Source organism: Monodon monoceros, unplaced genomic scaffold, assembly GCF_005190385.1.
Source record: "Monodon monoceros isolate NGI ecotype Baffin Bay Population unplaced genomic scaffold, NGI_Narwhal_1 Super_Scaffold_18, whole genome shotgun sequence".
Classification (NCBI taxonomy): Eukaryota; Metazoa; Chordata; class Mammalia; order Artiodactyla; family Monodontidae; genus Monodon; species Monodon monoceros.
Genome location: NW_021703774.1, coordinates 106,045,824 through 106,067,623, shown reverse-complemented (window position 1 = coordinate 106,067,623; position 21,800 = coordinate 106,045,824). Strand labels below are relative to the sequence as shown.

Genomic DNA, 21,800 nt, shown 5'->3' with positions numbered 1-21,800 from the left:
ACTTATGACATCCTGATTTCTAAGTATGCATGTAAATCTTTTCTAACATTCTTTGAAAATGCTAAAAAGTAGGAGACAATGAGTTACGATCTGATACCTAATTGCTTACTAATGGAAATACCAGATGCCACTCAACTTCATGGCCCTGTGAGGTATACTGCAGCAGTATTCAACATTATTGTAATTCATTTCAATTTTTTCACCACAGAATTCAATGAGCTTTTTATACTAGTCATATATAAAGGGATATGTGGCTCAGAATCTGTTTTTTTTTAATGACCTCCAATTAGAAGTAGAATAACTTACCAAGTGGAGTTAGAATATGCATGTTTTGTTATCTGACCAATTCATACTCAGATTCTTTTTTCCCTTGATTTTAAGTCTTCAGTCTCTCCATCTCTACTAAGTCCCTCTAGCATTTAAATATGGTTAAGGCTTGCTCATTTAAAAATAACTTTCTACCTTAGCCTCAGTTTCTTCTCCAGCTATTGCCCTACCTTCTCCTTCAGAGCCAACTTTCTCCATTCGATTGTCTGCATATCTTGATATCCTCATACCCTCTCACTCCTCAAGCACTCCAATCCTGTTTCTGACCCCACTAATCAAATCAAATACTCACTTGCTAAAGTTACCAATGACCTCCATATACTAAAATACAATGATGATAATTTTATCTTGTTAGATTTCTGTATTAGGTGGGGGGGCGGTCCTTATTTGCAAACATCAGAAACCAATTAAGCAAAAAATTTACTGAAAAGATATTGAGTAGCTCATATAATCACAGATAAATCTAGAAAACCAGGTTTGGAAAATGGGTAGAATTAAAAGAAGACTAGGCAGCCAGAATTTATATACTGTAGTGAGCACCAGACCAGCTGCTGGACATTGACTGCAGTCATCCTTGGACACTGAGTGCCACTGAAAGTTACTGCAACTGCCACCAGAACGGAATCTCCATTATCGCTGCTTCTGTCTTACTAACTCTGCAGTGGAAGGCGTGGGTGAATATAACTGATTTCTTAGGCCTGGGTCATAGGCCTACATTCTTGTTTCAAAGAGGGAGTGGAAGGTAAGAGTCTAGACTTTTTGACTTCAGTAGTAGAAGGTGGCTTGCCATCAAGACTCAAAAAAGAAAGGAAACATAAAAATTTTTGAACATAAAAATGGGGTCAAGATGCTGAGTAGCCAAAAAACAAAACCAAAAACAGAATAAAACACATGTCCAACAAACTCTCTCATGATGATTAGACACAGTCGATGACCTTCTCCTTGATATATTCTTAAGCTCCCATGACATTACATTCTTTTTCTCCTATCTATTATGGCGACTCCGTCTCAGACTCCTTTGTCATCTCCTCTTCCTTCTTTACCTGACTTCTAAATGTTAGAATTCCTCACCACTTGGTTCTGGACCTTCTTTCCACTGTTTATCTAATATTTGTGTGTGTTTTTCTTCATTTGCTCCCTATGTCCATTCACTGCCCCTTCTCTATGTTGCTATTTGTATTGAGTCTTCTGATCCATGAACATAGTGTATACACCATTTAGCATTTGGGTCTTCTTTAATTTCTGTCAGCAATGTTCTACAGTTTTCAGTATCAAGTTTGCACATTTTTGGGGGGGGTCAGTTTATCCCATTTTGATACTACAGTAAGTACTGCTTTTTAAATGTCAATTTCTGAGTGTTCATTGAGTATAGAGAAATACAATTCTTTTTTTTTTTTGCGGTACGTGGGCCTCTCACTGTTGTGGCCTCTCCCGCTGTGGAACACAGGCTCCGGACGCGCAGGCTCAACAGCCATGGCTCATGAGCCCAGCCGCTCCGCGGCATGTGGGATCTTCCCAGACCGGGGCATGAACCCGTGTCCCCTGCATCGGCAAGCAGACTCTCAACCACTGCCACCAGGGAAGCCCCTACAATTCATTTTTGTATATTGATATTGTATCCTGCAATCTTGCTAAATTCAATTATTAGTGGGGTTTTTTTGGTAGATTCTGAAGGATTTTCTACATAGATGATCGTGTTGTCTGTGAATAAAGACAGTTTTATTTCTTCCATTCCAATCTGGGTGGCTTTTATTTCTTTTTCTTTTACTGACTAGAACCATTAGTAGAAGCTCCAGTACAGTGCTGAATGTATCATATAAATGTAAGAGGATAATAAAGATATCTGTTGGCATATGAGGCCTCGGAAGGTTTATCTCACAAACACCTACATTGAAAATACTTTTTGGAGGAAGTACTCAAATAATAATAAAAACAAATTCAGGAGGTTCTATAAGGAATACTGAAAGTAATAGTGACTAAATAGCTTAATTAAGTTTACTACTATGTTAAAAAAAGAAACAAAGGAAATAAAAAGAGAAAGTAGGTCAGAATGGCCATCATCAAAAAATCTACAAACAACAGATGCTGGAGAGGGTGTGGAGAAAATGGAACCTTCCTACACTGTTGGTGGGAATGTAAATTGGTACAGCCACTATGGAGAACAGTTTGGAGGTTCCTTAAAAAACTAAAAATAGAACTACCATATGATCCAGCAATCCCACTCCAGGACATATATCTGGAGAAAACCATAATTCAAAAAGATACATGCACCCCAACGTTCACTGCAGCACTATTTACAATAGCCAGGACATGGAAACAACCTAAATGTGCAGCAACAGATGAATGGATAAAGAAGATGTGGTACATATATACAATGGAATATTACTCAGCCATAAAAAAGAACGAAATACTGCCATTTGCAGCAACATGAATGGACCGAGAGATTGTAATACTGAGTGAAGTAAGTCAGACAGAGAAAGACAAATACCATATGATATCGCTTATATGTGGAATCTAAAAAAAGGGTACAAATGAACTTATCTACAAAACAGAAACAGAGTTACACATGTAGAAGACAAACTTATGGTTACCAGTGGGAAAGGGGGGAGGGATACATTGGGAGATGGGGACTGACATACACACATTACTATATATAAAACAAATAACTAATAAGGACCTATTGTATAGCATAGGGAACTCTACTTAATACTTGTAACAGCCTATATGGGAAAAGAATCTAAAAAAGAGTGGATATATGTATATGTATAAATGATTCACTTTCCTGTACACCTGAAACTAACACAACATTGTAAATCAATTATACTCCAATAAAATTTTTTTTTTTTTTTTGCGGTATGCGGGCCTCTCACTGTTGTGGCCTCTCCCATTGTGGAGCACAGGCTCCGGGCGCGCAGGCTCAGCGGCCATGGCTCACGGGCCCAGCCGCTCCACGGCATGTGGGATCCTCCCGGACCGGGTCACGAACCCGTGTCCCCTGCATCGGCAGGCGGACTCTCAACCACGGTGCCACCAGGGAAGCCCCACCAATAAAAATTTTTTAAAAAATCAGAATAAGTTAAAAAAAAGAGAATGTAAATGCATGAGAATTATAAGTCAAGATTCAAGGTAATATCAAAAAATGATGAAGGGAAAGAGTGGTTTATAGAAACAAAAGGACATGAGAACAAACACAAGTACTTGTTTTGTTAGAGGGAAGATACAGTTACTGATTTATTAAACAAATCACTAGAGTTAAACAAGGACATATTTGGTTCTTAAATTTGGGGCAGCTGCCACAAGAACATCAACTGAAAGAGAATAGGTAACTTTTAAACCTGCAGAAGAGAATTCAATCTATCCAATGGAAATCAGAAAATAAGAAAAAAGAAACAAAAACCCCCAAAGACAGTATAGGACAAGGAAAATACAGAATTAACATGGCAAAATATTCTTAATAGAGGGATTTTAGATGCATTCTCTCTAAGATTTCAAGCAGTAGAAGGAGGTCTGCTATTACTGCTACTGTTTAAGATAGTATTGAGGGTCCCTATCCACCTATGTGGAAAGAAAAAAAAATGAGTTTAAGAAAAGAGTTAAAGCTGCCATTGTTTGAAGATATTACCTACCTAAAAATCCAATAGGATCACAATAGCAAATTATTAGAAATAAAAAAATCCAGTTGTGTAGAATGTAATCTAAATCAGTAATATTTAAGTAATAAGTAACTAGAAAATAAAATAAAAAATAAGAATACATAAGGCCTTTATTGAGGGGCCATATTGCATATTGATAAGAACAAAGAATATGGAGTTAGACTGCCTTTGTAGCTATGTGACTATGAAAATGACAATTTTTTTTTGTATAAAATAAGGATGATAATTGTATCCATAATATTGTAAAGATTAAATGAGTTAATACAGTAAAACATTTATCACGGTACCTGGCACATACTAAGTATTATATAACTTTTTACCATTATTATTATGGAGAAAATCTATTATAAGATCTTATATTGATAAGATGACAAGAATATTTTATCTCACATAGATAATTAAAAGGTTAAGATATTAATTTTCCCCAAATAAATCTAAGGCAAACCCAGTGATAATTCAAGTTTATGTTCTGTTTTTAAAGAAACTCAAATCTAATCTCAAATATATGTGGTAGAAGTGTAAAGAAGGGGCCTTGCCCTACTAAATATGGGGACATAAGACAAAGCCATAGTAATAAAAACGATGTGATAATACAAATAGACCAGAGATCAGCCAACTTGTTCTGTAAAAAGGCTGGATAGTAGATATTTTAGCCCATGGTCTCTGTTGCAACTACTCAACTCTGTCATGTAGTGCAAAAGCAGCTATCTGTAAACAAATGACCGTGGCTGTGTGCCAATAAATTTATGAATGCTGAAATTTGAATTTCATGTAATTTTCGTGTGCCACAATGCAATATTCTTTTTATTTTTTTCTATCATTAAAAATGTAAAAACCATTTAGCTCACTGGCCATAGGAAAATAGGCTGATTTGGTTTACCAGGTGTAGTTTTTTGACACAGGGAACAGATTGCTGATGAACTTAAATAGTGTTGCCTGGATATTTTCTGTTTGCCTTTTGAGATCTGCCCTTTTCCAGCCTGATCTGTGACCCAGCAGGTTCCCTTACTGGTGAGTGACATACCAAGGGCACGTGGATGGGAGGGAGCCCCCCCTTGGTGAAGGCAGTAAGGGTATGCATTGTTGGTAGTGAATTTTTGGGGGGGGGGTGGTATTATTTTTTTTTAATTGGGGTGTAGTTGCTTTACAATGTTGTGTCAGTTTCTGCTGTACAGCAAAGTGAATCAGCCATATGTATACATATATCCCCCTTTTTATTTTTATTTTTTATTTTTTGCGGTACGCGGGCCTCTCACTGTTGTGGCCTCTCTCGTTGCGGAGCACAGGCTCCGGACGCGCAGGCTTAGCGGCCATGGCTCACGGGCCCAGCCGCTCCGCAGCATGTGGGATCTTCCTGGACCGGGACACGAACCCGTGTCTCCTGCATCGGCAGGCGGACTCTCAACCACTGTGCCACCAGGGAAGCCCTATCCCCTCTGTTTTGGATTTCCTTCACTTTAGGTCACCACAGAGCACTGAGTAGAGTTCCCTGTGCTATACAGCAGGTTCTCATTAGGATGAACTGGGAGATTGGGACTGACATATATACACTAATATGTATAAAGTAGTGAATTTTTAAAATAATTTTTAAAATTGCTTTTGTTTTCACCATCACAGACTAGCAATTCTAAACCATGTCAGTGATAAAATAGGCCTCCCTGCCAGGGCAGATTGTTCCTATTATCACTCTTACTTGGTTGAGTTTGGCTAACAGGATGTACTGTTAGGGGACTGGAAGACAGGAGGAGACTGAAATACTTATTCCCCTGGCTCTCCCTTTGCTGAGTTGCAGTGGATTGGCTGAATCCTTCTAGTGAAGGTCTCAACTCCTGCTAAATGGCTCTCTCCTATGGCAATAACTACTTTCTCTATAATTTTGTTCCCCTTTCCTTTGTCTCTTCAGGCCTATGGGTTGTAATGATGCGCCATTGTTGCTATCCCTCGGGTGCTTCAGCATCTCTTCTTGGTTTTCCTTAGCCCTGCTCACATTTTTGTAAGTAGTCCCTTTATTAAACCTTCCTCAGTTGCCCCACAGTTTTTAGCTAGACTGTGATATGTAATTGGTAATAAGAGTGAAGTCAGGAAACTAACCCCACAAATGGGATTCTGAGATTGGTTTGCTCATAATCAAGGAATGCTCAGATAACTTCCTTGTTGCGGGTAAACGGACACTGCTAATCTGTGGTATGCAGTGGCATCATGATTATTCAAATTAGCACTGGCCATGACATTAGATTAAGTGCTGCTGGAGGGCAAAGTGTCAGAAGATCATGTGGCCTTGGCATGTATTCACTATGGTGAACATAGTGACTATAAAGACTGCGTGATCAGAGGGCAGTCTCTTGAGTGATCTAGAGAGAATACAGAGAAAGGGACAAAATAAAAGTCTTGCTCGCTCAACTTAGAACATAATGAAAAATCAGAAAATCCCCACGGCAGCTTGAAGGAGTCTTTCATCTCCTATAGTCCAAGGCAGATGTGGCTGAGGACGCAAACTACTGTAAGATTTGCAGAATGTGTATACAAATACATCTTCAACTAACCAGACATCTTATGCTAAATAAGGGCACTGGGTGGAGAAAGAGTAGAACTCCAAGACAAGGGATGGGGATATTTGAGCAGATATGGGCAAGACTAAGAACTGTGAAGCTCAACTCCCTCTTAGCCTTCCTCGCTTGTGGAGATAGCCACCTGCTCAAGCATCTGGGAGCACCATTAACAGTCTGATGGATTGGCAATTTGAAGCCTTGACTCAACTACGGCCTACAGTTAATGAGGGTGAACGCTATAACTCCCCTAGAATACTTCGTAGGAAGGGGTTCAAATGCTCAGGAAGATAGAAGTGTGGAGACAGATTTATCACGTGCAATCTGATCAACCACCCTCTAACCATGGCCCCTGAAAGGGATCAAAGAACACTCCTTACCAAGGTGTTAAGAAATGTCATAAGGATAAAGTTCCCTTATTTAAATAGGAATATTGGACTCTGAGTGGTAGATTCTAGGTGACAGTGCTTTACTATCAGAGAAAAGGTAGAAGCAATGATCACACTAAGCCATAAGATGTTTTGACTAGATGTTTTGACCTGCAGAGATCTGTGCTGATGGTGAGTTGATCAAAGATCCATAGGAATTAAATATACCATATGCTAATATATTGATGTATAGGTAGAAAAATTCTAGGTCTGATGGGTATAATCCTAATTAAAGTCACTGTACTTGGGATTCATGGCCTCTTGCTCAGTTCCCAGACTCAAGCCAGTTCCTACATCAGAATCCCTTGACTGAGGGGGTGGCAGGTTCTCTTTGAGGAAGAACCCTGCAATGTGGTCATAGGTGTACACAGTGACTTCTGCCCTAAGCCTTCTGCAGAGGGACATGTGGTCATTTACCAGGTGACTGAACACTGGGGAAACAGAAACTCTCAGCCTTTCTGGGGGCTGTTAGATATTGGATTTGAACCGATAATAAACCCTGGAAATCCAAAATATCATCACGGCACTCTGGTCAGAGTGTAAGTTTATGAAGGCCAAGGGATAAATAGTGATAAATGCAGATTTGGCTCAATTTTTTTTCCCAAGTGGGTCCAGTAGGACTGTGAGCCCAGTTTTTGTTTTTGTATTTTCTCCAATCTCAGAGAATAGTAACAATCCCTCACTTATAAAATAAATGCTACTGTGGTAGGAAGGGAAGAGACATGTGGAAGCCCCTGCAACTATCTCTTCCTGCCCCCTTCCCCACAATGTATACCTAAGGTAACACCACACCCCTGTAGAAAACTGTTCATATTAACCACCACATCCCTGTGGAAAATTGTATATACTATGGCCAAAAGACCTGAAAGATGCAAAAGCAGTGATCCTACCATATCCCATATCCATTTTACTCATCTGTTTGGTGCACACACCAGATAACTCCAAGACTTAAACTTACAAACTCAATTGTGTGTTGATGCCAATCACAGCTGCAGTTTCTGATATGGTGTCTTTACTGAACGGTACAGCAATTAGCAACAGCAGTTACTGACCTAGTAAAAATACTTCCTACCAACATTCCTATCAGTGAAGATGATCAGAGGCAGTTTGCTTGCCTTCACAAGGCAGAAAGAGCTGTATCACTTCAATGCCTTATCTCAGTGCTGTGTCAGCTCAATTTTCCTCTCTGTCATAAAATAGACCAGAGTGATATCTTTATAGTCTTGACATCTCACAAAATATCAGGCAGGTCCATTAAACTGAGGCCACTATGCTAACTGGACCTGGAGAGTGGAAGAGAACAAGCACCCTAAAGATACACCAGAGGATAGGATTAAAAAGTTCATGGGACTGCTAAATGGAAGAAGTTCCTAGGGGTAGTGGTTTGGGGGTATATCAGGATATCCTCTCTAAAGTAGAGACAAGTTGTTGCACTTTGCATTGCTCATCACAATAAAAGAGGCACAATGCTTGGTGAGCCTCTCTGGACTTTGGAGTCAATCTATACCACCTTTGGGTATGCTGCTACAACCCATTTACCCACTTACTGGGTAGCCTGTAAAGTTGCTAGGTTTTTATTGCAGTCAAATATATATAACATAAACTTACCATTTTAACCATTTTTAGATGTATAGTTCAGTGGCATTAAGTACATTCACATTGTTGTGCCACCATCACCACCATCCATCTACAGAAATTTTTTTTTTTTTGCGGCGCGCGGGCCTCTCACTGTTGTGGCCTCTCCCGTTGCGGAGCACAGACTCCAGACGCACAGGCTCAGCGGCCATGGCTCACGGGCCCAGCCGCTCCGCGGCATGTGGGATCTTCCCAGACCGGGGCACGAACCCGCGTCCCCTGCATCGGCAGGTGGACTCTCAACCACTGCGCCACCAGGGAAGCCCCAGAAATTTTTATGTTCCAAACTGAAACTCTGTACCCATTAAACAATAACTTCTCCAAATCCTCCTCCTCCCAGTCTCTGGCAACCTCCATTCTATTTTCTGTCTATGCATTTGACCACTCTAGGTACCTCATTATAAGTGGAATCATATACTATTTGTACTTTTGTGTCTGGCTTAGTTCACTTAGCATGTCTCCAAGGTTTATCCATGTGGTAACGTGTGTCAGAATTTCCTTCCTTTTTAAGACTGAATAATATTCCACTGTATGTATATACCACATTTGGTTTATCTGTTTCACTGCTGACAGCCATGTGGGTTGTTTCCACCTACTGGTTACTGTGAATGATGTTGTTATGAACATTTGGAAAATTTTTGTTCAAGTTTCTGCTTTCATTTCTTTTGGATATACACCCAGGAGGCGAGTTGCTGGATCATACGGTAATTCTGTATTTAATTTTTCAAGACCTGTCATACTGTTTTCCACAGCGGCTGCATCATCTTACATTCCCATTAGCAATACACAGGGTGCCAGTTTCTTCACACATTTACCAACACTTGTAATTTTCTGTCTCTCTTTCAATTTTTTATTTTTTTGGATAATAGCCACCCTAGCGGTTGTAAAAGTGGTATCTAATTGTGTTTTTGATTTGCATTTTCCTAATGATTAGTGATGCTGGGCACCTTTCCATGTGATTATTGGTCACTCGTGTATCTTCTCTGGAGAAATTCCAGTTCTTTGCCAGCTTGCTAGTTTTGGGTGGCCCCCGACGAAAATGCTCGGCGGCAGATTCAGGATGCTGTGTAAGCTACCTTGCTATGACTGAGCAGAGCCAATAATATCAAAAGGGTCTGTGGCTGGTAGAGATGCTATATGGACACTTTGATAACCTCCACAAGAGAATCACAGCTTATACCCATGAGGTTTTGGACATAAGCAATGCCTTCTTTGTCAAATGTAATTTCCCATTTGGAAAGCAGTTCTGGGCTTGCTCTGGTTGAAGCTGAATAACCGACCCTGAGACATCAAATGACTATGTGTCCTGAACTGACCATTATGATCTGAGTGATATTTGATCCGCTAAATCATAAAATTGGCTGGGCACAACAGCGTTCACTCCTAAATGGAAATGGTGTATATCGAGACTGGGTCCTAACAGGTCCAGAAATCACAAACAAAATATGCAAGCAAGCAACTGAGACTTCCATGATACTTGTTCTACTGCTTTACCACTGCTCCTTCAGCCTTCGTAGAGAATTCCCCTTACCAGTTAGTAGGGTAGAAAAAAGTTCAGGCCTGATTTATGGATAGATCTGCATGGAATGTCAACATCTGCTAGAAGTGGATTGCTGCTGCATTTAAGCCTGAAAGATATCAGTGAAGGAGACTCTTCCCAGTGGGCAGAACTTGGGGCAATCTGTATACATAGGCAACCCATATAGCCATGTTTGGTTGTTTGCAACCAAAGAGCCCTGTTGATATACCCTAGAGTTCTAACTGGGTCTTGGAATAGCCCTGAGTGTGCAAATGGCTTCAGCATCTGGCTTTAAGTCCTCTTCATTCTTTTTTATTCTATGTGGAACCAGTGATTTGGTTTTATGCATGAGCCTCCACCCACACAGCCAATCAAAACCGTGTGGCAGATTCTAGAATGCAACTTAGACAGAATTAAAATGAAATCAGTATCTTATTTGTATCTACCATTTTCTGTATTGGCTTTCTCTTAGCCATTATATTACTGTCCTTTAAGTATTACCCCATTAAAGAAGGATGTAGAGTTGTTAGAAAATGTCTGCTTTCTTTCTGGAAACTAGCAGCAGATAACAATCACTTGCCACATTGCTGTTTTTATGCAAGAGAAAATGGTTCATATTTTTGTAGTCTGAATCAATGTTTTCCTTTTATTTTCCAATTTTCAGTCCTTTCCAGGAAGACCTTCAGGTGTCACATACTGCCAGAAAGAAGTTGTTTGCCACAATGAAGTATTAAGTGACTTGGTGTAAAAAACGTGGATGACTTTGACCTGTCACTAGTGTCTGATGAATATCTTATATGCTAAATGTCTGAAATTCTTATTAAACATGTATATATATAGGATCCTGATTTGTATTATCCATATCTGGAATAAGTACCTGGATTAGTATTATTTTAGTCAGAAAACAAATGAATCCCTCTTCCCAGTAATTAAACAAATCTATTTGCTGTTATTAGTATTTACAATTCAGTTTCTAGCCTTATCGACTACTGGACACATCCACATACATACCACCTCCATGACTAAACCTGTGTTCACAGCAAGAAATATGACATATTTTGAAATGTGGTTTTCCTTGTTTCAGCTCTCAAAATCTTATTCAAAGCAGTAAGATTCACTCTAACATTTCCCAGTAAAACTTAAGTACAGACTCTCAGACCAATTCAAAGTGTTTTACTGTTGTATTTTTAAAACTCCACAACCTCATTTTAAGACTCTTATATGGTGAGCCTAGAGTGCAGCATCATACGTGAAGGTTCAGGGCGTGAGCTCCCTTTAAGACTGGGATCTCAAATGGAAGTCCTCTTTTAACCAGGCTGATGTTAATGGCAGAAGTTTCGAAAACATATATTTTAATCAAAATATCAGCCTGGCTGTCAAATTTCTCTAGGGCTTACACCCTGATGCTCTGATGTTCAGATATACTGTCCCCAAAGCAAATAGAAACCATACTAAGCCTCCTTAAAAATATTCACCTTTCCAAATAGAATATGGCCAGATACTTATTTCTGAAATAATTAAATTGGCTGGGTCATAATTTGATACTTATTTTTAAACAAATGAGATAATTCATCATAGTGAAAGAATAATATTAATTTGGGCTGGAGCTTTGCTACAGTCCCATGCTACATGTGGGTAAACAACTAGGATTGATTCATTTAAGAAAAGAAAAACAGGTCAATAGATAATCATATCCAAAAATAGTGGAAATGTAAAAGGATAAATTTTACTGGATTACTGAAATACGCGATTAATTATTCTTGTATTTCAAATGGAAACACAACATGAGATAACAAAAAATATCTGGATTATGATGAACTTAGGAAGGAAAGAGGGAAAATGGCTAAATGAAGACAAAAATGTCATTTTAAAATTTCTGATCAAATAAATAATATAGAAATCTGCATAAAAATAATAATCTACATCACTGCGCATTGCATCACCACTAGATGAACACAGAGAAAATGTTCACACAATTTCTGTAAAATAGTGAGGCTATAAAAGTAAAGGGAAAATGATTTGGGCAGAACTTACCTTGAGTTATTGCCAAGCCTGAAATGTTCCAAAGGTGGCTTAAGACATTTGATGAACTCAAAACACAGGTTGTGTAGCCCTTAAAGTTTTTTTTTTTGTCTTTTTTTTTTTTTTTTTTTTTTTGCGGTACGCGGGCCTCTCACTGTTGTGGCCTCTCCCGTTGCAGAGCACAGGCTCCGGACGCGCAGGCTCAGCGGCCATGGCTCACAGGCCCAGCCACTCTGTGGCATGTGGGATCTTCCCGGACCAGGGCATGAACCCGTGTCCCCTGCATCGGCAGGCAGACTCTCCACCACTGCGCCACCAGGGAAGCCCCCTTAAAATTTTACTTCTTTATTGTTCCTATGTACCAGCTTTTATATGTGTAAAAATAATATAAATTATTAATAATATGGGTTATTAATTATAAAACATCAAACATGTACTCACTGACATTCCCTGTAAATCATAAACACAATATGAACCAATGTCAAAGTTAAGAAAGACAGCCAAAGTATCTATGGTTTTAGTAAAGAGATACTTATGCATAAGAAATAAAGAGCAAAGAATATTCAATCTACTCACAGGAAGTCCCTGTTTTCCTGGTAGCCCAACTTTACCAGGGTTTCCTGAAATGCCTTCTGCTCCAGGGTATCCTTGCATGCCTTTTGGCCCAGGTAGGCCTGGAAGTCCCTTGGTAATTAAAAATTACTTGGATTATAGAGAGATGCTGTACAGATGTTTAAATGACAAACACTTTTATACTTATTGGGGGGTGGGAGGTTACATTCTTAAAACCCTGTCCCAGGAAAATTTTTCCTGTTTCCTGGATTCCTTAATAATTTACTATTTGGATACAACAGATCAGGTAACTGTTCCCTAAACTGAAATGCCAAGCTAATCAGCAATTTATTGTGTAACCTTTTCCACTTTACTGTAATTTCCTGGTATTTCTCATTGTACCAGCCCATGCTCTATCCAGCTGTGGAGAAAAGATCAGCTATGTGCACCTGTCAGTTTAGGATATAGGCTGACATTCACCATCTCTAAAACTCTGTATTGTATTATTTTCCCAAGAAATAAATTACGGCTCTTTTAGTTGCCACTTTGAATTAGATAGTTATATGACTGAGGAAAGGTCTGAACATTTTGTTTGTACTCTTGGGCAACTGGATTTAATCTGTAGGGAATCTCTGATCTCAATGTGCTCATAATTTATGTTCACTTTTCTTTACTTGTTTTGAACCAACACAACACAGGCCACCCAAAGCAGGCTGTTGGCTAGGGGAGACCAGCAGGAAGTCTTTGCTAATAAGCTAGTCTACACATATTTGCTTGGCCAAAGAGGAAACGGATGGCTAAGGTAAAATTAATCTTTGTTCTGTGATGAAAAGATTTAAAGCTTTTTTCTAAGACTTTCTGTTCTATTTCCCAGGAAAATGAGAGGCCGAGTTCTTCAATTAAAATCCAGCTCATGTCTTTTCAGTTATGCTTGAAAATCTCTGACCTCTGTCACCATTCATTTAGTCATGACTGCAAGTTGCCTGTTGTTTAGTGGTTCACCATCAAAGAATAGTAGCACGAATCCACAGAGAGATCTCCCTGCACTGGAAAATAACAACCTTCAGTTGCAGTGACTTCTTTTTCAACACCAAGCTTGGTTTTGAACTAGTAGTCATATTTTGTTCCCTCTGTGTTCCGGCATGGGTTTAAACATTTTTTTGAAGACAATCTGATTTATCCAACACGTCATAATTGGCCCCAAACTTTTCTGCTTGCTAAAGTTCTATTTAGAAAAACAATAAAGATGAAAAAGGCCTGTTACTTACAGGAATCCCAGGTTTCCCAGAAGGGCCAGGAGCTCTTTTTTTCCCCTTAGGACCCTAAAAATGTGAAGCACAGTTGTCAACTCATTGCTATAAATTTAATTAAACTGAAGGCATAGAAAAGAACTCTGAGACCTGAAGGCTACAGCAAGTCCTGCCACTAACTAGCTGTTTATCATTGGGATTGCCATTTCACTTTCCTGAGAGTCATTTTCTTCATCTGTAAATGAAAGAATTTGACTATATAATCTATGAATTTCTACCTGGCTCCAAATTCTATGATTTAAGAATTTAAATTATAGTTCTAAAAAGGAACTGAATAGATTATTTAAATAAAAGTCCCCACTTCAGGCAAGGCCTTTGTCTCCCTACTGAAAGTGGTTAAGTACTTATTTAATTAATTCAGTAAACATTTCTTGACTATTAGGTATCAGGAATTCTGTTATGTGCTGGAGATGCAAAATCAAAGCTCTTGTTCACAAGGCACTTACAGTGTAGTGAGGGACGTAAATCAATAACCTAAAATGTGCTTACCTGGAAGCACAGAGAAGAACATACGTGTAAATCAAAGAAAAGATCTTTATTTCCCACATAATTGCTTGTTTTTCCATGTGTGAGATATTTTAAATCATAATTGATTCAGCAGTAACGGTCTACCAGGATAGTTAGAAATTTGCCCTTGCAAATCATGCCATTATTCTGATGATATCCTAAAATTATTTTAAGAAGAAAAAGGTGTTAAAGAGTTCACGAATAAGAAAAAGAAGCATATTGCCATTACCAGAAACATTTCTCAGAAATCATCAAAAGTTCTCAGAAACAGGATAATTCCACCAAAATGAGATGTTAAGTTATTCAAATCTGAACACAGTTGTACTAAAGATTCAATTTGACAACAATGACAAAATAAACAATTTCAGAAGATGTTACATCTTCTGAAAATGAGCTTAAATGTTTTAAGAAGAAATAGCGTATATAATCAGAGAGAAAAAGGGCATTTTCTGTAAGAGATAAACATCCAATTTTGTTAGAATTCGATGATAGGGAGCTATATGCATCAAGGGTTCTACCTCCAAGTTCAAAAGCTCTTTTACTTGCTTTAAAAAGTCACTAATGTAAATTCTTCCTAAGGGTAAGGAAACCAGAAAAGGGGATAGTTGGTGAACTGGGTTTAGTTGAAGTAAATACAATTTCTGGAACATATGATTCCTATAATAGATGTATCTTTTAGAATACAATAAAGAAGTAAAATAGACAAATAAAGACTGTTTTAAATATTGAAAACAATTCTGATTTCAGTTGTCTTGAATAGCACTAATTAAACAGTACATGAATTGTGATAATATTCAAATATGTTAACTGGCGTGTGTTTTCCTTCACAGTATTTCTTTTTATGTAAAGCAATAGATTTGTTCTAAACTTTTGATTTTCAAAATAGACTTTTTTAGCTTAAGAATTTCAAAACAGTCCTCTGAAACGCATGGTGGGGGAATAGTTTGAAAAGAATATATTTTTAAATACAAAAGCCTGATTTTTAAATATTAAAAGTCTATCATTGCACATAAAAAAACAAGGTAATAAAGGATTCAAGTCATAAAATTTATATCATAAAGAACATATTTAGAAGAATTATAATAATGTAAGAGAAAGTTTTTCCTACCTAAGGGGATATAAAAAATCTTCAAGTTGGATAAAGGTAAAAAGAGAAGGAAAACTGTTAAGACACTGATGGGTATCTATGAGAAGAGACCTTGACACCAATCTGCCGTCAAGTCCTGGGGTGGGTAGAAACAGTAATACCTGCAGAGGATACAAAATTAATACACAGAAATCTCTTGCATTCCTATACACTAACAATGAAAGATCAGAAAGAGAGACTAAGGAAATAATCCCATTTACCATCACATCAAAAAGAATAAAATACCTAGGGATAAACCTACCTAAGGAGGCAAAAGACCTGTACTGAGAAAAGTATATGATACTGATGAAAAAAATCAAAGATGACACAAACAGATGGAGAGATATACCATGTTCTTGGATTGCAAGAATCAATACTGGGAAAATGACTATACACCCAAAATAATCTACAGATTCAATGCAATCCCTATCAAATTACCAATGGCATTTTTCACAGAAGCAGAACAAAAAATTTTACACTTTGTATGGAAACACAAAAGACCCCGAATAATGAAAGCCATCTTGAGAAAGAAGAACAGAGCTGGAGGAATCAGACTCCCTGACTTCGGACTATACTACAAAGCTACAGTAATCAAAACAGTATGGTACTGGCATAAAAACAGAAATATAGATCAATGGAACAGGATAGAAAGTCCAGAGATAAACCCAAGCACCTATGGCTACCTAATCTATGACAAAGGAGGCAAGAATATACAATGGAGAAAAGACAGTCTGTTCAATAAGTGGTGCTGAGAAAATTGGACAGCCACATGTAAAAGAATGAAATTAGAACACTCCCTAACACCATATACAAAATAAACCCAAAATGGATTAAAGACCTAAATGTAAGGCCAGATACTATAAAACTCTTAGAGGAAAATATAGACAGAACACTGTGACATAAATCACAGCAAGATCTTTTTCAATCCACTGCCTAAAGTAATGAAAAAGAAAACAAAAATAAACAAATGGGACCTAATTAAACTTAAAACCTTTTGTACAGCAAAGGAAACCATAAATAAAATGAAAAGACAACCCTCAGAATGGGAGAAAATATTTGCAAACAAAGCAACTGACAAGGGATTAATCTCCGAAATATATAAGCAGCTCATACAGCTCAATATTAAAAAAACAACCCACCCAATCAAAAAATGGGTGGAAGGCCTAAACAGACATTCCTCCAAAGAAGACATACAAATGGCTAACGAACACATGAAAAGATGCTCAACATCACTAATTATTAGAGAAATGCAAACCAAAACTACAATGAGGTATAACCTCATACTAGTCAGAATGGCCATCATCAAAAATTCTACAAACAATAAATGCTGGAGAGGGTGTGGAAAAAAGGGAACGCTCCTACACTGTTGGTGGGAATGTAAATTGGTACAGCCACTATGGAGAACAGTTTGGAGGTTCCTTAAAAAACTAAAAATAGAGCTACCATATGACCCAGCAATCCCACTCCTAGGCATATATCTGGAGAAAACCGTAATTCGAAAGGATGCATGCACCATGATGTTCATTGCAGCACTAGTTACAATAGCCAGGACATGGTAGCAACCTAAATGTCCATCGACAGAGGAATGTATAAAGAAGAAACGGTACATATATACAATGGAATATTACTCCGCCATAAAAAGGAACAAAATAGTGACATCTGCAGAGACATGGATGGACCTAGAGACTGTCATACAGAGTGAAGTAAGTCAGAAAGAGAAAAACAAGTATCATATAATATTGCTTATATGTGGAGTCTAGAAAAATGGTAGAGATGAGCTTATCTGCAAAGCAGAAATAGAGTCACAGATGTAGAGAACAAACTTACGGTTACCAAGGGCGGAAGGAGGGGGGTTGGGATGAATTGGGAGGTTGGGACTGACTTATATACACTATTATGTATAAAATAGATAACTAATGAGAACCTACTGTATAGCACAGGGAACTCTACTCAATGCTCTGTGGTGACCTAAATGGGAAGTGAGTCTAAAAAAGAGTGGATATATTTATACGTATGCCTGATTCACTTTGTGGTACAGCAAGAAACTAACACAACATTTTAAAGCAACTATATTTGAATAAAACTTAATAAACTAAACAAAACAAAACAATAATATCTGCAGATAAGTGTGGGGATTTGGGCACAGAGATGATGGCTAGAGAGACTAAAGGCCTCACTGAGATGAACGCTAAGTTGCACTGAGTGCAGCAATAGAGTTGAAATTTCTGCATGAGATGTCTAGGCCAGGGGACCTGAGGAAGTCTGAGTCCCTCAAGCACCCGGCATGGTATGGGGAGCAGTAGAATGTTATTTCCATGTGGCCAAGAACAGAAGCATATGGCCCTTAGAGTCTTATCTAAGGAGATCTTGCACCTGAGTTGAGAAAATAGCTGTACAAGCCAACAGGGATCAAAGAACTTTTGTCCGGAGGGCCAAGGTAGATGACAACATGGTGGGATAATGGCAGATGGGGGCCAAAAGGGATGATGTACATTTCAGTGGATGCTAGTATGAACAGATGATGGCTAAAGATCAATCTCACTTCCTATTCCCCTTCCCTAACATTGCCACCCAGAATGTAACAGCAGACTTGAAAAGAGGATAAATGGGAAAAACTCTAAATCAAATGCAGGATATTTGAGTGGACGGAGTTAAAGGCAATCAATTGACTAGATTTCCATCAATTAGGTTTCTACCACCAGGCAGGATGGGTACTCAGGACAGAAGTTAAGTTCCATTACAAAGAACATAAACAAAATTATACTTTTTGTATACTTGAGTTTATGGCTTAAGGTTCAGATATGCTATACACGTATGTGCATGTTTTATTCCAAACATTCAAATACAAAATAAAAACAAAAAGAGTCTCATATCACAAATCAGTTACATTTTAGGGTGACCATTATGTTGGGACTATTTCAGAACAGTTAAATACTGCTCTAAAACCTAGATACATGGGTCTATCATTGTGAAAACTAGAATGTTATTAATACTCGGATGGGCATCAGGAAGCAGCTTCCAACAGAATAACACTAAAGGAAAATTATGACTATGAAAATTATTTTTAATGTATATTTTGCTACTTGTAATGGTACAATTGTGACAAAATCTCCTTATTAAATACAAAAAGCATAGAGTAAATAACAAAACAGTCTCTGCTGTTTTTTAGATGTCAATTCAGGAAAGATTTCCTTATGACAATTATTGTCACCATAACTAAAAGGAAGTAGGCTAGTTAGAGAAACGACAGACTTGCAATGGAGGTTTAAAATACATAAAGATCAACAAAGTGTAGAAGATTGGTATTTTTTTGAATTTGTGCATTTAAAAAAATCTTGCAGTTGGAATTGCTGGGTAGTGTTGTAACTAAATTAAGAGCCAAACATTACTCAATATTAATCCTACACAGAGATGGTCTGTTCAGTAGGAAATTAAAGATTGGGCCAAAGACAAAGAAAGTATGTTGTCATCTAAGGTGTTTGTAGATGATTAATTGAGTTGGTATCATAAAAAGGAAAAAAAAAATCACTCTTCCACCAATGCCCAGAGTTCAAATATAATAAAGCTAGAAGCATTCTATGCTATTTTCAAAATTAACTTACTCATACTATTTTATGTAAATATAAGTACCTCATAAGTCAACAGACTTCCTGTTCTCATAATAGGAAAGGCGAATGAATTTCATATTTATTCTTTAGAGTATATGTAAAATTGTGCTTTCTCTTTTGTCTGGCTAGCTTTGAAAAATAGAACAGCCCACTTGAAATCAGATCCATTTAAAACAACGAATTCCATTCATTGGGATTGTACCACTTCATAGACTACAAGAGAAGGTAATCTAATTCTTTAGATAACAGAAAATTTTAAATGCCATTATAGTCCAAACACTCATTTGTTTTTTATTCAAATGAAGCTGAAGGACAGTCATCACAATACTTTGTTAGTTCTAACTTTGTTAGAGAGGGTAGCTTTAAAGTACAAACACAGATTTAGAGAGTTAAGTCTTTTTTTTTTTTAAACCAAGAAATTTAAATTCACTAAAATCTGGAATTTTGCTTTGGGAGGAAAGTAAGATTTTGGCTTGAGTCTCTGTATTTGAAAGCCATTATGGGACAGTTCACTACATTTGCATTATAAAAGTCTCTAAAAAAATGTAGTGGTTTGCAATTGGTTTTAACTTGACTTGCTCCAACTTTTTCTTTAGAGTTTCCATAGTTTCATGTCTGAAAGACCAATTAATGAATTAGTTGGTTAAGTAAAATTAATATTTAACTTAATTTATAAAAGACTTCAAAGTAATAGAAGGCTTTTGTATAATGGGAGTCAGGAAATAAAGTTTCTAGTGTTGGTTCTGTTGCTAACTAGTTCTGTGATCTTAGGTAACTCATAATCCCTCTGGGACCTAAATTTCTTCGTCTGAAAAATGAGAGGGTTGTCCAAACGATTTTAAAGGGCATTTCCAAATCTAAAAAACAAATTTAAAGCTTTGCAAAAACAAGATGAGGGCAATTCCGTAGGATCCACCTGGCCATTCAAAGTGTCCCTAGTGAGTAACACATAGTCAGTGATTTTTCTTGTAGCAATCATTACTATCTGAAATTCAAAGAGGCTTTTTAATGTAACCTCGGACTGTATACCAGCATTGCCCAGAGTGGGAAAAGAACTAATTCTCGTGGATTATACAGAATTTAAACCATGGCTCCTCAAGACCTTTCAGCTCCAATACCCAGGGAGAGCTGACCATATAGGCTGGAGCTGCAGTTGTCTAGTAAGAATATTTTATTTTCGTTGGCATAATTTTAACAGATACTAAGAAACATAAAAAAAATTTCTTCTTCCTGAGATACATCAAAAAAGGAAAAAGAAAACATTGAGAATATGAAAGTACTAATTGTAAAGGATTAGAAATTTTAGGATCAAACCTTGGGAGAGCATTTGCATCCTTAGGCACTTAATGCAAGTATAAGGAAGTCACATGAAAGTAGTAGTAGTGTTCTAGGTTCATGGTTTTTTCCACTACTTTTTCCAATTTGGGTATTAAAAATTCTAAGCGAATGGGACAACTGTATTCTTTCTTTGAATTTCTTTTTAAAATTAAGGCTTGCCTTCAATGGGATTTTTTTTTTTAAATACATTTATTTATTTATTTTTGGCTGCATTGGGTCTTTGTTGCTGTGCACAGGCTTTCTCTAGTTGTGGAGAGCTGGGGTTACTCTTCGTAGCAGTGTGCGGGCTTCTCACTGCGGTGGCTTCTCTTGTGGAGCACAGGCTCTAGGGCACACGGGCTTCAGTAGTTGTGGCACACGGGCTCAGTAGTTGTGGCTCACAGGCTTAGTTGCTCCCGGAACAGGGCTCGAACCCCTGTCCCCTGCATTGGCAGGTGGATTTTTAACCACTGTGCCACCAGGTAAGTCCCAATGGGATATTTTTATTTATTATTTATTAGTCCTTATTTATTAAGGAGACTGACAGTAAGTTACTAGGTAGTTGCCAAGACTATTTAAAATGGCTTTTGTGTGAATGAAAACCTATGTAATATCCGACTCAACTCAATTTTATTACTAACTCCCACAAATGGGAAACACAAGTATGGGTGAAGGCCACTTAACAAATTAGGAGAAACATGGTCTCAAATTCATTACTTTTTATCAATCCTCACCTGATTTATTATTAAAATACAGTACGTTTTCTAAAGAATTTAATTTTAAATCAGTAGCAGGTAAAGTCAGAATGCCATGAAAAGTAGGGCAGCAATGAAGTGATGGTACAAATTACAAATCCAGTTGTTACATAAGATTGAGGCAACGTTTATTGGTATATAGGGAAAGAGGTGGCTAAATTCAATAACTCAACAGATTTTTAGTTCGCCTGATAACAAATAATTGACTTGTGTTATGGAAAACAAATCTTTTAAACCGATTGTGAGTCTGTGTCATATAGTTAAACTATTTCTACCCCTACCTTACTACAGCAACTAAATAGGTATGACTGCTAAAATTTTGCTCTGCAGTGCTGGTTTTAAGGCTAGTTGATATTTCTGCCTGAAACCCTAAGGAAGGACAATTAGTCTGGGACAACTCTAGGCAATTTTCTCAAAGCCAGAGTAGTCTGCTGGTGAAGGGAACTTTGGATGGCAGTCGAAACGCACGAATTAATCAATAATGATGTTTTAGCA

General features: G+C 37.7%; 1 protein-coding gene and 1 long non-coding RNA gene across 9 annotated transcripts in view; one reads left to right on the top strand and one right to left on the bottom strand.

Annotated features, from left to right (window-relative positions):
• The window catches only part of COL24A1 (collagen type XXIV alpha 1 chain), a 425,611-nt gene that overhangs the window by 51,542 nt on the left and 352,269 nt on the right, over positions 1 to 21,800 (bottom strand). For all 7 annotated transcript variants that reach the window (XM_029227745.1, XM_029227744.1, XM_029227743.1 and 4 more), the window contains 2 exons: positions 13,951 to 14,004; positions 12,707 to 12,814 (listed from right to left, as the gene is read on the bottom strand). In XM_029227745.1, coding sequence (XP_029083578.1) covers positions 12,707 to 12,814; positions 13,951 to 14,004 — 162 coding nt within the window. The remainder of the gene's footprint in view (positions 1 to 12,706; positions 12,815 to 13,950; positions 14,005 to 21,800) is intronic.
• LOC114898377 overlaps positions 13,125 to 21,800 on the top strand; it is a 28,498-nt gene continuing 19,822 nt past the window's right edge. The window contains exon 1 of one of the 2 annotated variants that reach the window (XR_003794347.1): positions 13,125 to 13,484. This is a non-coding gene — a long non-coding RNA (uncharacterized LOC114898377). The remainder of the gene's footprint in view (positions 13,485 to 21,800) is intronic. The other variant, XR_003794348.1, reaches the window with a different exon arrangement.